This window comes from Crinia signifera, chromosome 12 (assembly GCF_055691185.1).
Source record: "Crinia signifera chromosome 12, ASM5569118v1, whole genome shotgun sequence".
Lineage (NCBI taxonomy): Eukaryota > Metazoa > Chordata > Amphibia > Anura > Myobatrachidae > Crinia > Crinia signifera.
In genome coordinates, this window is record NC_139228.1 from 28777851 (window position 1) to 28791519 (window position 13669).

The window sequence follows — 13669 nt, forward strand, 5'->3', positions numbered from 1 at the left end:
CAGTCTGAGAATTAGATTTTTTGGGATATTGAGGATCCAGGGTTTATGGTTGCTACTTTTAAAATGTAGGTAGTTCCCTGTTCCTACTGGTTTCATATAAGTTTGTTTTGTAGAACGGAGAATGTGATATCCAGAAAATAACCAGAAATTAAACTAAAGGTGTGAGTGAAAACTACAGTATGTGCCTATGCACATCCTTGCTGGCGGGTCGCCAGAACGTACGCGCTGGCGACCCGCCAGCAGCCTCGCCAGCGAGGAGACTGAGACGCGCGTGCGTCTCACGCGCACGCGCCTCACGCGCACGCGCGTCTCAGTCTCCGTCGCTAGCGTGGCGGAAACCCTGTCCGTCTCCGCCTCAGGGAGACGGACGGGGTTAGGGGGGGGTTAGGGGGGATGCGGGCAGGCGGCGGGGACCCCGGGTTACCGCCTGCAAGCCGGCGGGGACCCGGGGAAACGTTTGGAAGCGCCGTCGGAAGGGGGCGCGCGCGCCTCTCGTGCGCGCACGTCCCCTTCTCACGATCGCCATGGCGCTGGCGGGGGATGGTGGCTGGCGACGCCAGCGCCATCCCCTGCAAAGATGGGAACAGACCCATCTGTAAATTAAAAGTGTTCATGTTAAGGAAATTAACAAATTCTAAAGCTTTGGTGAGACCCCCATTCCAAATGATAAAGAGGTTGCTATGAAACGGCCATAGAGGACCAGATTCTCTCTATATGGGCCACCCCATATAAGTTGTTCCTCTAGGCGTCCCATATAGAGGTTTGCAAAACTGGGTGCAAATCTGGTCCCCAGTTGTTGTAGGTAAAATTGATCTTCGAAAGTAAAATAATTGTGTTTAAGAATATACAGAATTTAGTTTAGAATGAATTGTTTTTTGTCAGTAGGAAGGCTGGCATCTGTATCTAAAACATAACTGACGGCCTCAATGCCCTTGGAATGGGGGATGTTGGTGTAAAGGGCCTGGACATCTAAAGTAAGAAATGCCCAGCCCTCAGACCAATTAAGATCCAGTGTTTTATTTAGAATATGTGAGGTGTCTCTAATATGTTAGGGGAGTGCCATGACAAATTTTTGTAAAAAGAAATCAACAAAATGTGACAAATTAGAAGTGAGGGAACCCACACCTGAAATAATGGGACTACCGAGAGGTGAATGTAAACATTTGTGATTTTTTGGTAAATAGTAAAATACTGGAGTGACTGGGTGAAAGGGAAAAAGAAAAGAAAATTCATCTCTGGATATCACATCCATCAATAACGCTTCATCAAGCATACATTTAAATTCAGCTTGGGAAGAACTAGTTGGGTCAAAAGATAATTGTAGATAACAATTTTTGTCATTCAGTTGCCTCACAACTTCTGAGACGTAATATTGTCTATCTAAGAGAACTACCCCCCCCCCCCTTATCTGCTTGTCTAATAACCAGCAAAAAATCATTTTTAAATTGCTTTATGGCAGAGCGTTCTGTTTTAGTGAGGTTATCAAGATATGGAAAATTCTTGTGGCCCCTAGTTGATTGAGACTGAGTACAAATCTTCTTGAAATCTTCTAATGTTTTATTGTAAAATAACGTAATTGCTGGACTTTCTGCTCAATCGGAAAATATTTTGATTTCTTTTTGAATACAGGTTTGATCTTTGTTTTAAAGTAAGCATTAATCTCAAATAATTCAATTTCTGATGTATTTAAAAAAAAAAAAGATTCAAGAGTTTGTAAGCTTTCTCTATCACTTTTATCTAGAACAATCGGGATAGGGTCTAACCCATATTGATCTTTATTTTTGCTATTATTTAACTCTTTCATGGCGAAATAGCGTTTTCTACAGAGAATTCTGAGAAATTCCAGAAACAGGTAAAAAATTTTAGGTTCCCTTGCAGGAGCAAAATTTAGTCCTTTACACAGTAATCTTTTTTGATCATCTGAAATCTCATGGGTGGTAAGGTTGAATATACCAGCTATCCCTATTTGAGCCTCGCGTTTCTGAGTTCTCTTTCTTCCTCCTCTATTTCCTCTCTGTCTCTTTGTCTTTTTGGAGTTTGGATTGATAGACACTGGTAAGGGTTGTGGTCTTACCAGGCTTTTATTGAAAAACCTGATCTTTAGTATTAGTACTAATGGGGTGGGAATCAATATTTGTAGTGGGGGGGAGGGGATCTATGGCCTCCTCTTGTTGAGTGTTCTTGACGGTTAGAATAATTGGATTGTTCTTGGCGATTGGAGTAATTTCTAGATCTATTGAACCTATTGGGAGGTTGATAGTCTGTATTGGATCTATAATGGGACTGACCTGAGTTATGTTTAGATGATTGGTAGGACAGTTTTCTTGATCTGTACTGACCCTCTGTTTCTTTACTATTGTGGGTACTATGGTCCCTGGAAGTATAGCCGTTTGAGATATTTTGTTTGTTTATAACAGTCACGTTACCCCATTACAGTTCTTAGGTACAGATGATCTTAGTATACGGGAAGGAGGGAATGACAGAGGAAGAATTCCCGGAACTATGGAGAGGGCAGGCAGTGTGCATGGTGGGGAGGCCTGTAGAGAGTCTATTGAAGGGGAGAGGGGAAAGAGGAAGCTAGTAAAGAATTCAAATGGGTCCTGGGGTGAAACTAATCACAATATTAGAGCCATATCTAAAAATAAACATAAATTAAAATGCTTACTGGCTAATGCAAGAAGCTTAGTGAGTAAAATCGGGGAGCTTGAAACGCTGATCAGTAGGGATGATTACGACATCATTGGTATTACAGAAACATGGTGTAATGAGTCGCATGACTGGGCATTAAACATGGAGGGATATACACTCTACAGGAAAGACAGGGAAAATAGAAGGGGCGGGGTGTGTGCCTATATGTAAATAATAACTTAACATCATGTGAGAAAAATATGAGCACAGACCTGGAAGACGACAACTCAGAGACAGTGTGGGCAGAGATAACCGACAATAATAAGAAACCAAAAAACAAATTTATAATAGGGGTATGCTATAGACCACCAAATATAAATGAAAGGGAAGAGTCTCTTCTTTTAAACCAAATCAAACAAGCATCAAATCAGGGTCAGGTATTAATTATGGGGGGATTTTAATTTACCCGACATTGATTGGGAAAACGAAACAGGTAAATCAGCAAGAAGCAATGGGTTCTTAAGCTTACTTAAAGACCAGTTTATTACACAAACGGTAGAAACTCCAACTCGTGATGAGGCGCTCTTGGACTTAGTATTAACAAATAACACAGACTTAGTTTCAAACACAAAAGTAATTGAACAATTAGGGAATAGTGATCACAATATGGTTTCACTTGAAATCAACTTCAGTAAATTACATCAAAAAGGATCTGCAAAAATACTAAACTTCAGAAAAGCGAACTTTGAATTATTCAGGGAAGCCCTTACAGGAATTGGGTGGGAAACGGTTATGGAGGGAAAAAATGCAGAGGAAATGTGGGATACTCTAAAAAAGGTGCTTGATTCACTAACTATTGAATACATTCCTAAAGTAATTAAAGGTAAATTCAACAAAAAAAAGCCACCATGGTTGGACAAAGAAGTAAGGTCAGCTATCAACAATAAAACCAGAGCCTTTAAATTCTATAAAAATAACTTGAATGAGGAGGCGTTCGCAAAATACAAAGAATCAAACAAAACTTGTAAAGGGGTAATCAAAGCAGCTAAAATATTATATGAAGAGTGCATAGCCACTGAAAGCAAAACCAACCCAAAGAAGTTTTTTAAATACATAAATAGTAAACGTTTAATTAAGGAAAACATAGGCCCACTAACTGATACTAGTGGAAAAAGTGTTACTGAGGACAAGGGAAAAGCAAAACTGTTAAATGAGTTCTTCTCATCAGTATTTACTAAGGGAGAGCAGACTGTGGAACGAACATTTACCACAAATAAGCCAGATCTCATTGTGGATTTCACGCCGAAGGAAATAATACTGAGGCTAAGCAAACTCAAAACAAATAAGTCACCAGGGCCAGATGGGATTCATCCGAGGGTATTAATGGAATTAAGGGATGAACTAGCTACCCCCCTACATTATATTTTTAGCAAGTCACTATCGTCAGGTATAGTACCAAAAGATTGGAGAATAGCTGAGGTAGTGCCAATATTCAAAAAAGGAAAAAAGGAAGATCCCGCTAATTACAGACCCGTTAGTTTAACATCAATTGTGGGTAAACTATTTGAAGGATTTTTAAGTGATGGTATCCAGGAATATTTAGATAATCACCGTCTACTCAGTACTAACCAACATGGGTTCGTGAAAAATCGTTCATGCCAAACTAATCTACTAGGGTTCTATGAAGAGGTTAGCAAAAACCTCGATAATGGAAATGCTGTAGATGTGATTTTCCTAGATTTCGCTAAAGCATTTGATACTGTCCCACACAAGAGATTGTTTAATAAAATGGAGAACCTAGGATTGGGTGAAAATATCTGCAGATGGGTAGGGAATTGGCTATGTAATAGAGAACAAAGAGTGGTTGTGAATGGTGCCGTATCAGATATGATACCGGTACTAAGTGGAGTGCCCCAGGGCTCGGTTTTGGGGCCCATTTTGTTTAACATTTTTATTAACGATATTGGGATAGGGTTACTCAGCAATGTATCCATCTTTGCGGACGATACAAAACTTAGCAAAGTCATCAAATCACCAGAAGATGTCACCATGCTTCAAAATGATCTTGCAATTCTAGATGAGTGGGCTAAAAAATGGAAGATGAGGTTCAATGTAGATAAATGTAAGGTTATGCACCTTGGGAGACACAACCAGTGTGCAAGTTACAACCTTAGCGGAGAGGAACTGGGTAATTCCATACTTGAAAAGGATCTAGGAGTCCAAATAGACAGCAATCTAGGATGTAGTGCCCATTGTAATGTAGCTACAAAAAAGGCCAACAAAATTCTGGCATGTATTAAGAGGGGAATGGAAACTAGGGACTCAAGGGTAATTATGCCACTATATAAAGCATTGGTGAGACCTCACCTAGAGTATGGAGTACAGTTCTGGGCCCCACACTATAAAAAGGACATCATAGAATTAGAAAAAGTCCAAAGGCGAGCAACAAAGCTTATTAGGGGAATGGAGAATTTAAGCTACGGGGAGAGATTAAGCAATTTGGGACTATTTACATTAGAAAAGAGACGTTTAAGGGGGGACATGCTCAACATGTACAAGTATATCAAGGGCCAATATAAGGAACTGTCACACACCCTATTTTCTACTAGAAAGGAATCTAGGACGCGAGGGCATGAGTATAGATTAGAAGAAAAAAGATTTCATTCAGCTAGTAGAAAGAATTTCTTTACGGTCAGAACAGTCAAACTCTGGAACTCTCTTCCCAGAGAGGTGGTAATGGCTGGCTCATTAAATGCGTTCAAGGCAAAGTTGGACAAACATTTACTGGAGAAAAACATCCATGGGTACAAATAAGAAATATAATTTGTCTGTAAAATACCAGAACCTACCAAATCAGCAATGGATATCTATACCAGGTTGAACTAGATGGACGCAAGTCTTTTTTCAGCCTTATCTACTATGTAACTATGTAACTATGATGAGTCCTAATTCTATTCAAGCGATAGTCAGTTTGGTCTCTTTCCCATTTTCTCTTTTTATTTTGAAGCAACTCTCTTTCAAATTTTTCTACTCTCATATTAATCTGCTCATCCTTCTCTTTGAAGGGTGAATTCTCTTTAAACGATAAGAGTTCATCTTTAACTTTGTCAATTTTAATAATAGTTTTAGATACCTGTTCTTCTCTATATTGTACTAATAATCTCATCAGGGCAAGCGAACAACCATCCAGTGCTTCATTCCATTTAGTTAATAATTCAGGTTTATCAATTATTGATAAATGTTTGAAGACCCTAAGGCCTCTTGGAGTAATCTTTGCATCAATATATTTCTGCAGGGATATACTGTCCCACCAATTTCTCATTTCTTCTTTTAGATATGCCCTTTTAATATACAGTGTTTTACTGGTCCAGATTTAAGTGCTATATATTGTATGTATACAGTATGTGTATGTAAATATGTTAATTATATTCCTATTTCTGTTTTTTACCCACCTTGACCTTTATTATATCATTTGTATAAAACATTTTATATTTAATCACAGCGTGTCCTCCTTCATTGTGCTTAAGCATGATATATACCATTTTCCATCCATATAACTATTGTTCTGAATGACAGCGCAGTGTGTAATCCATACATAAAGCATTTGTTTGAAGAAAACCTTTTTTCTTTTATTAGAAGTCTGGCCGACTTCTTACTACTGCAGCAGCCATTCTGGGTTCTTTTTATACAAAAACACCTTATATTTGTATATATATATTTTTTTCTACCCATTAGTGCCGGGGCTCTTGGGAGATTGGGACCTTCCCTTTCTCTTAAGTAAAAAACTCCAATGATCACAAGAATGGCTCACACACTGCGTACCATGCAGAAATGATGCTTTCAAAGCAGGGCTTTCCCATTATCCATGGTGTTAATGTTGTTCAGTTTGTCATTGATATCCACTTGCAGATGGAACGTAGCTGCAGGGTGAGAGCTGCAGTGGCAGACTCCTAGATTAATGCAGGGTGAGAGCTGCCGTGGCAGACTCCCATATTAATGCAGGGTGAGAGCTGCAGTGGCAGACTCCCAGATTAATGCAGGGTGAGAGCTGCAGTGGCAGACTCCCATATTAATGCTGGGTGAGAGCTGCATTGGCAGACTCCCAGATTAATGCAGGGTGAGAGCTGCAGTGGCATCGTCTCCTCCGCTCACCCGGGCAGGTGCAAATTTGCCCGATGGATGTATCAAGTAGGTGCCTGATATATTTTAACACCCTTTTGGTCCGAGTGCTGCAGTAGCCGGTGGCCCGACTCTGGACTCTGTGCTCCACTGAATTAGTAGCCAGCCCAGCCTTTCCGTGTGCTGGTGTGGACAGCATAGATATCCAGTGCACACAGCGGCTGACACACTTGCTTCCCAGCCGGCTGCCTGCGTGCACAGTATAGGCTTGAATGCCGCAAATCACTATCAGTCAGCTGGCATAAGTACCACAAGCTTCTGGTGCAGACAGCGGCTGCTGGACTCACTTCCCAGCCGGCTGTCTGTGTACGCAGTGGGGACCTGAATGCCGCAGATAAATATCAGTCAGGCGGCGGGCTGATGGTATCGGTGTAGCGCCCTACAGGTCCTCAACTGCTGATCCTCCTCTCTGGGCTCCTTAAAGACGCATTTCGCTGCGCTCAGGCAGCTTTATCAATTTCAGGAATAAGGAGTATGGTTTGGAGGGTGGTTTTATACACACCACTTGATTTACCACAGGTGTGTTTCTCCTTTGCAGGTGGCAATTAAATGGCTAAAGTTCCTGCCTTCCTTAGCAAGGTTTTGTGTGTTTTTTGGTTTAGTAAATCGCTGTTGTGCCTCTTCCTGAAACCTGTGATAAACAGCGTAGCTTGCCTTGGAAGGAGCTGGGGTGCAGGAGATGCTGCTGCTGCTGTGGAAGGTGATGCATCTACCCAGTTAGCTGTCACAGTCATATAGTCCTTAGTTTGCCCTGATCCACTTGTCCACATGTCCGTAGTTAAGTGGTCAGTGGGTACAGCCGCATGTTTCAGGGCACAGAGGACACTATTTCTGACGTCCCTGTACAACTCAGGTATCGCCTGCCTAGTGAAGTGGAATCTAGACAGGATTTGGTACCGTGGACACAATACCTCCATCAACCGTCTAAATCCCACTCCACTGATGGCGGACACCAGACACACGTCTAACACCAACATAGCTGTCAAGGCCGTAGTTATCCGCTTTGTCATAGGATGACTGCTGTCATATTTCATCCTCATGGCAGATGACTGTTGGATGGTCAACTGCTTAGTGAAAGACGTAGTGTTCTTATGACTTCCCCTCTGGGATGATGACCAACTCCCAGCAGCAGCAGCAGTAGTAGGCATAGTGCTGCATGATCCTCCGGAGGAATCTCGGATAGAAGAAGAATCAGTCATGCTGGTAACGTGGCCTGCAGGACTCCCCCCCCCCCCCCGATCCGGATCAAGGAGGAATTTGACGAGGATGGAGTTGGTGGTGTGCTTTTCAGGCGCTTGGCTCCAACAGGAGGACCAAGGGATTTAGGTGTCCCTGGACTGCTAGCCACAGTTCCTGAACTAAACACTGATTTATGAAGGGTCCTCAGGTGACGTATAAGGGAGGATGTCCCTAGGTGGGCAAGATCCTTACTCCTGCTTATTGGAGCTTTACATAAGCTACATATGGCAATACATATGTTGTCCGGAATCAGATAAAAAAAATTCCAGACCGTAGAGGTGGATTTATTGGTCCTCTGCCCAGGCATGACGATTGGCTTTTTCATCCCATGGACAACAACTCCCCCCCCCCTGGTGCCTCATTCCCCCCTGGTGCATCATTTATGCAAACCACCTCAGCATTCTCCTCGTCAACTTCCTCCTCAGCGCCAGCTACATCAATATCCTCCTCCTGGTGTTCAACGTCACCTTCATTATTAAAATCTGGAACTAGACTGTGGGTGATCATTCCAGCATATGCAGAGGGTGTACTGCAAATGGTGGAAGGAGCCACCTCTTCATGTACAGTGATGGGAAGGTCAGGCATTGCAACCACCAACACCCTTGGGGATTTTAGCTAAAATATCTTTAGAAGGCAGAGTTGTTGGCTGTGGTTTTGTCGATGACAGCTTAACTCTCTTAAATTTTCTAGAGGGTGGGGGAGGAGGAGGACTTTGATCGTCGTGTGAAGCTGAACCACTTGCCATGAATATAGGCCATGGCCTTAGCCGTTCCTTCCCACTCCATGTCGTAAATGGCACATTGGCAAGTTTACGTTTCTCCTCCAATTTTTTAAGGGTCCTTTTTTTACTGAACTTTGGCTTTTTGGATTTTACAAGCCCTCTACTTTGACACTGGGCATCGGCCTTGGCAGACGACGTTGATGGCATTTCATTGTCTATGTCATGACTAGTGGCAGCAGCTTCAGAACTATGAGGAAGTGGATCTTCATCTTTCCCTATTTTTTTATCCTTCATATTTTGGATCTTCATTATTTTTGTGGAGTTATGTCACAGGACAGCACCACTGGAGTGCAATTATATATATATATATATATATATATATATATATATATATATATATATATATATATGTCATTAGGTATGCACCAGCAAGCAGGTATTACAGTTAAGGCACTACTAGGCACCAGCAGACAGGTAGTATATATAGAGAATGAGATACGGCAGTATTAGGCACCAGACAGGTAGATATGGCAGTACTAGGCACCAGACAGGTAGATATGGCAGTACTAGGCACCAGACAGGTAGATATGGCAGTACTAAGCAACAGACAGGTAGATACGGCAGTACTAGGCACCAGATGGTAGATACGGCAGTACAAGGCATCGGACAGATAGATACGGCAGTACAAGGCACCAGACGGTAGATACGGCAGTACTAAGCAACAAACAGGTAGATATGGCAGTACTAGGCACCAGACAGGTAGATACAGCAGTACAAGGCACCAGACGGTAGATACGGCAGTACTAAGCAACAGACAGGTAGATATGGCAGTACTAGACACCAGACAGTTGTATACGGCAGTACTGGGCACCAGACAGGTAGATATGGCAGTACTAGGCACCAGACAGGTAGATACGGCAGTACTGGGCACCAGACGGTAGATACGGCAGTACTAGGCACCAGACGGTAGATACGGCAGTACTAAGCAACAGACAGGTAGGTACTGCACCAGACGGTAAATAAAGCAGTACAAGGCACCAGACGGTAGATACGGCAGTACTAAGCAACAGACAGGTAGATACGGCAGTACTAGGCACCAGATAGGTAGATATGGCAGTACTGGGCACCAGAAAGGTAGATACGGCAGTACTAGGCACCAGACGGTACATACGGCAGTACTGGGCACCAGACAGGTAGATAAGGCAGTACTAGGCACCAGACGGGTGATACAGCAATACTAGGCACCAGCAGAACGTTATTATATTGCAGTAGGTACTGGTTGGCAGGGCACCAGCAGCCTGGAATTTATTACAGCACTGCAGGTATTATTAAATATAATAGCCTAGGTAGGCAGTAGCGCTGGCAGTGGCACCAGTGGACTGAGTACAAAAAATATACTCAGTAGGTATGTAGGTAGGTAGGTAGGGAGGTAGTGTTACCGGCAGTTTTTATGCAGTGCAGGCACTAGCAGCACCAGTGGACTATATATATATAATATATGTACAGCACCAGAGGTAGGCCCCAGCACAGAGGAGACAGTATTACGGACAGCAGAATATAACTTCAGTTTTTAACACATCTGTCCTTGCTAGTGTGATCCCACCCTAAGCAGAGAGGACAGAGTACACAGCAGCAGCACTGAGGGAGACAGGCCCCAGCAGACAGCCCCAGCGACAAGCCTCAGCAGCAGCACCCAGCCAACACACCCTCTCCCAACCTGCTCCTAGACTGGTGTGAAGATGGTGGGCACGGGATTTAAAGCATCATGAGCATCCGGTGCTGGGCGATGATGTTTTACCCGCGCGCCCGGATCCGAGTCAGTCAGGAAGCTCCGAGCACAGCTCGGATCCGGTCTCAGATTGATGATGTCCGTGCGGGAATCCGAGCCCGCACATCTCTAATATGTTATAAGCACTAGTTAAGAGGTGCTTATCTTCAAATATTTAGATTTTTGACCTTTCAAAAGGGATTAAAGAAGAGTTATTGCCAGCCACAGAACTTATGTTGGAGGAAAGTAATGTTTAGCCACCTTAATTGTGGTTTTCTGGAACCTGAACAGAGGGCAGCGGGGGACTGTGGGGACTCCAGTCCCGGGCCCAGACAGAAAGGACTGAAGTCTATATATTATAATTTGTCATAGACAAAGTTCTCAGTTCCCTTGAAGCAATGTAGATGTTGAGTAGTGCAGCCAGTGCTGAGAACATCAGAGGTCTCTCCAAGCATGCCGTGTTTGATAAAGGGAAGGGGGGCACCGCCTGTTTTCTCAGTCCCATGCCCCACAATTTCTGATGGCTGTCATCCAGTAAAAAAACAAAGGGCCACTAATTACATAGTGTAATACTTTACTAGTTAAAAAAAACCTGGATTAAAATTCAATGAATAAATAATCGATTCAATATGCCCATGTGGCTTATTGTTCAAATAACGTCAATTTTAGATTGTTATACTAACATGAGTGTTTGTTGAGTGCTTTTGGTGCATAGGTGTATTTGCAGCACTAGAAGAGTATGACCTAGGTGCAGTTTGACCACATGAGAGGTTCCAAGTTTATTCAGTTAAATAAGTTACAGATGGAGCGGGCATCATCCTTGGCCGGTGCTCGCCAGATCCCTTGCACTGGCGAGCGCTGGCAATAGAGACTGGGACGCGCGTGCGTCTCACACTTACGTGCGTCTCACACTTACGTGCGTCCCTGTATCACGGCGGCTGGGCAGCGTCTCCCTGCCCGTCTCCGCTTCAGGGAGACGCTGCCCAGGTTGGGGGGGGGGTCGGTGAAGCGAGGGCCAGCCTCTGCAAAGATAGAGCTCGCTTCAAGGAAAGTACAGATGAGTATATTAAATGGTGCACTGTGAAAAATCAAGAGTTTAAGAATACTACACTATTAATACACTCTCAGGGATCAATTTACTAAAGCTTCTAAAAGCGAAATGTATGGATGTTGCCCATAGCAACCAATTCAATTTTGTCTATCATTTTCTAGGATGCAATAGACAAATGATAACTAGAATCGTAACCAATTAGCTTCTCTTCTCATTTATCTAGGACAGTCTTTGAAATGACAAAAGCTGTTGGTCACTTTGGGCAATGTCTTCGCCTTATCTCTTTCCAAGTCTTGATACGTGTGCCTCTTCCCTTTAGTCTGGTCCCTTAGGGATCCATCAGCAACCAACTTTCAATGTGCAAACTCTCTACCCCTTTTCATCCCTATAGGCACCAATATCCTTAGGGACCAGATGTGCGCTTGTCCAACTACTCTGCTCCAAAATCTTGTACTTTCCTTCTTTCAGGGCTTACAGGTTTCCAATTTGATAATATTACTGTACCACTTCTGTTTGACTTTCCTTTGTCTTTATCTTGACAGACATGGACAACTGCATGAAATGCCCTGAAGACCAGTGGTCTAACAAAGACAGGGATAAGTGCATGATGAAAACAATTGAATATCTTTCTTATGAAGACCCCCTGGGAATTGCTTTGACATCAACGACTGTCTTCATTTCTGTTTACACACTAGCTACGTTGTTTCTTTTCATGAAGCACCACAACAGTACCATAGTCAAAGCCAATAATCGAGAACTCAGCTACACCATCCTCATCTCTCTCATGCTGTCCTCGTTGGGCAGTTTACTCTTCATTGGAAGGCCTAGGAAAGTGACGTGTCTGCTGAGACAAGCTGCATTTGGTGTCAACTTTTCCATTTGCCTTTCTTCTGTGCTGGGAAAAACAATGACTGTTTTAATTGCCTTTAGAGCTACTAAACCTGGGAGTACACTAAGAAAATGGGTTGGTAACAAGATACCGCGGTTAACTGTGCTCTTCTGCTCCCTAACTCAGCTTATTATCTGTACTTGTTGGCTGATCATCTCCCCATCGTTTCCAGACTATGATAAAAACTCCCAAACGTCAAGCATTATTTTGTTCTGTAACGAAGGTTCTTCTATGGCACTGTTCTCTATCGTTGGTTATATTGCTAGTTTAGCTTTCATAAGTTTCTTTTTAGCTTATCTCGTTCGCAAGCTGCCCGATATATACAATGAAGCTCAGCACATCACGTTCAGTATGTTGGTGTTCTGCAGTGTCTGGGTAACCTTTTTTCCAACCTACCTGAGCACTAAGGGGAAGTATGTGGCCGCTGTGGAAATATTTGCCATCCTAGGTTCAAATTTTGGGCTCATGAGCTTTATATTCATTCCCAAGTGGTATAATATTTTGACAGTACAAGATATGTACAGTAAAAGTCATGTTATGTCTTCAAATACCAAACCGGTCAAATGTGCATCCACAAAGATCTAAAAAAGCTAATATATAACATTATGTTATATAACATTATGTCTGGTATTAGTAATAAACTGTAGTGAAACATCAAGAATTATTATTTGTCTAAGTCACAACATCTGTGAAATTTAACAACACTATTGTTACACTTGAGTTAAATATTAGGTTTTGTGCTTCATTATTTGCACACCTTATAGTTGGTACTGTATATATAACAACCCAAAGATATGATGTTACCTTTTAGTCACTGGAGGCTTCAGAGATGAGAAGATGAGCTCAAATTCTGAAAGGGACTCAATTTATTGGTGTTAGGTAGGACACGGTTTTGCTGGCCTCCTGTGGGCTAAGACTTCACCAATAACAGCCACGTTTGTGGGGCAGAATTAGGTCCAGCCCCAGACCAGTGCCGCCTGGTCTTGAGTGGGACAAGGTGGCCCGCAGGAAGTGTAACACACGGCAAGGTGGGGTGAGATGGCGTACACACACAGCCTACCAAAGCTTGGGAAAAATAACCCCACAGGTGCAACAATGCACTAAGGTGGTAAGTAGGTGAATGTCCCTAAGTATACAATGGGTGCAACAATGCACAGATGGAAAGAGAATGATAAAACCCCTGTATACCTGCAC

General features: G+C 42.8%; 1 protein-coding gene across 1 annotated transcript in view; it reads left to right on the forward strand.

Moving 5' to 3' along the window:
* The window catches only part of LOC146049519 (vomeronasal type-2 receptor 26-like), a 36617-nt gene extending 23557 nt beyond the window's left edge, over positions 1-13060 (forward strand). Inside the window, exon 6 of the mRNA XM_083166058.1 lies at positions 12129-13060. Within this exon, the coding sequence (XP_083022184.1) occupies positions 12129-13060 (932 nt within the window). The remainder of the gene's footprint in view (positions 1-12128) is intronic.
* The last annotated feature ends 609 nt before the right edge of the window (positions 13061-13669 follow it).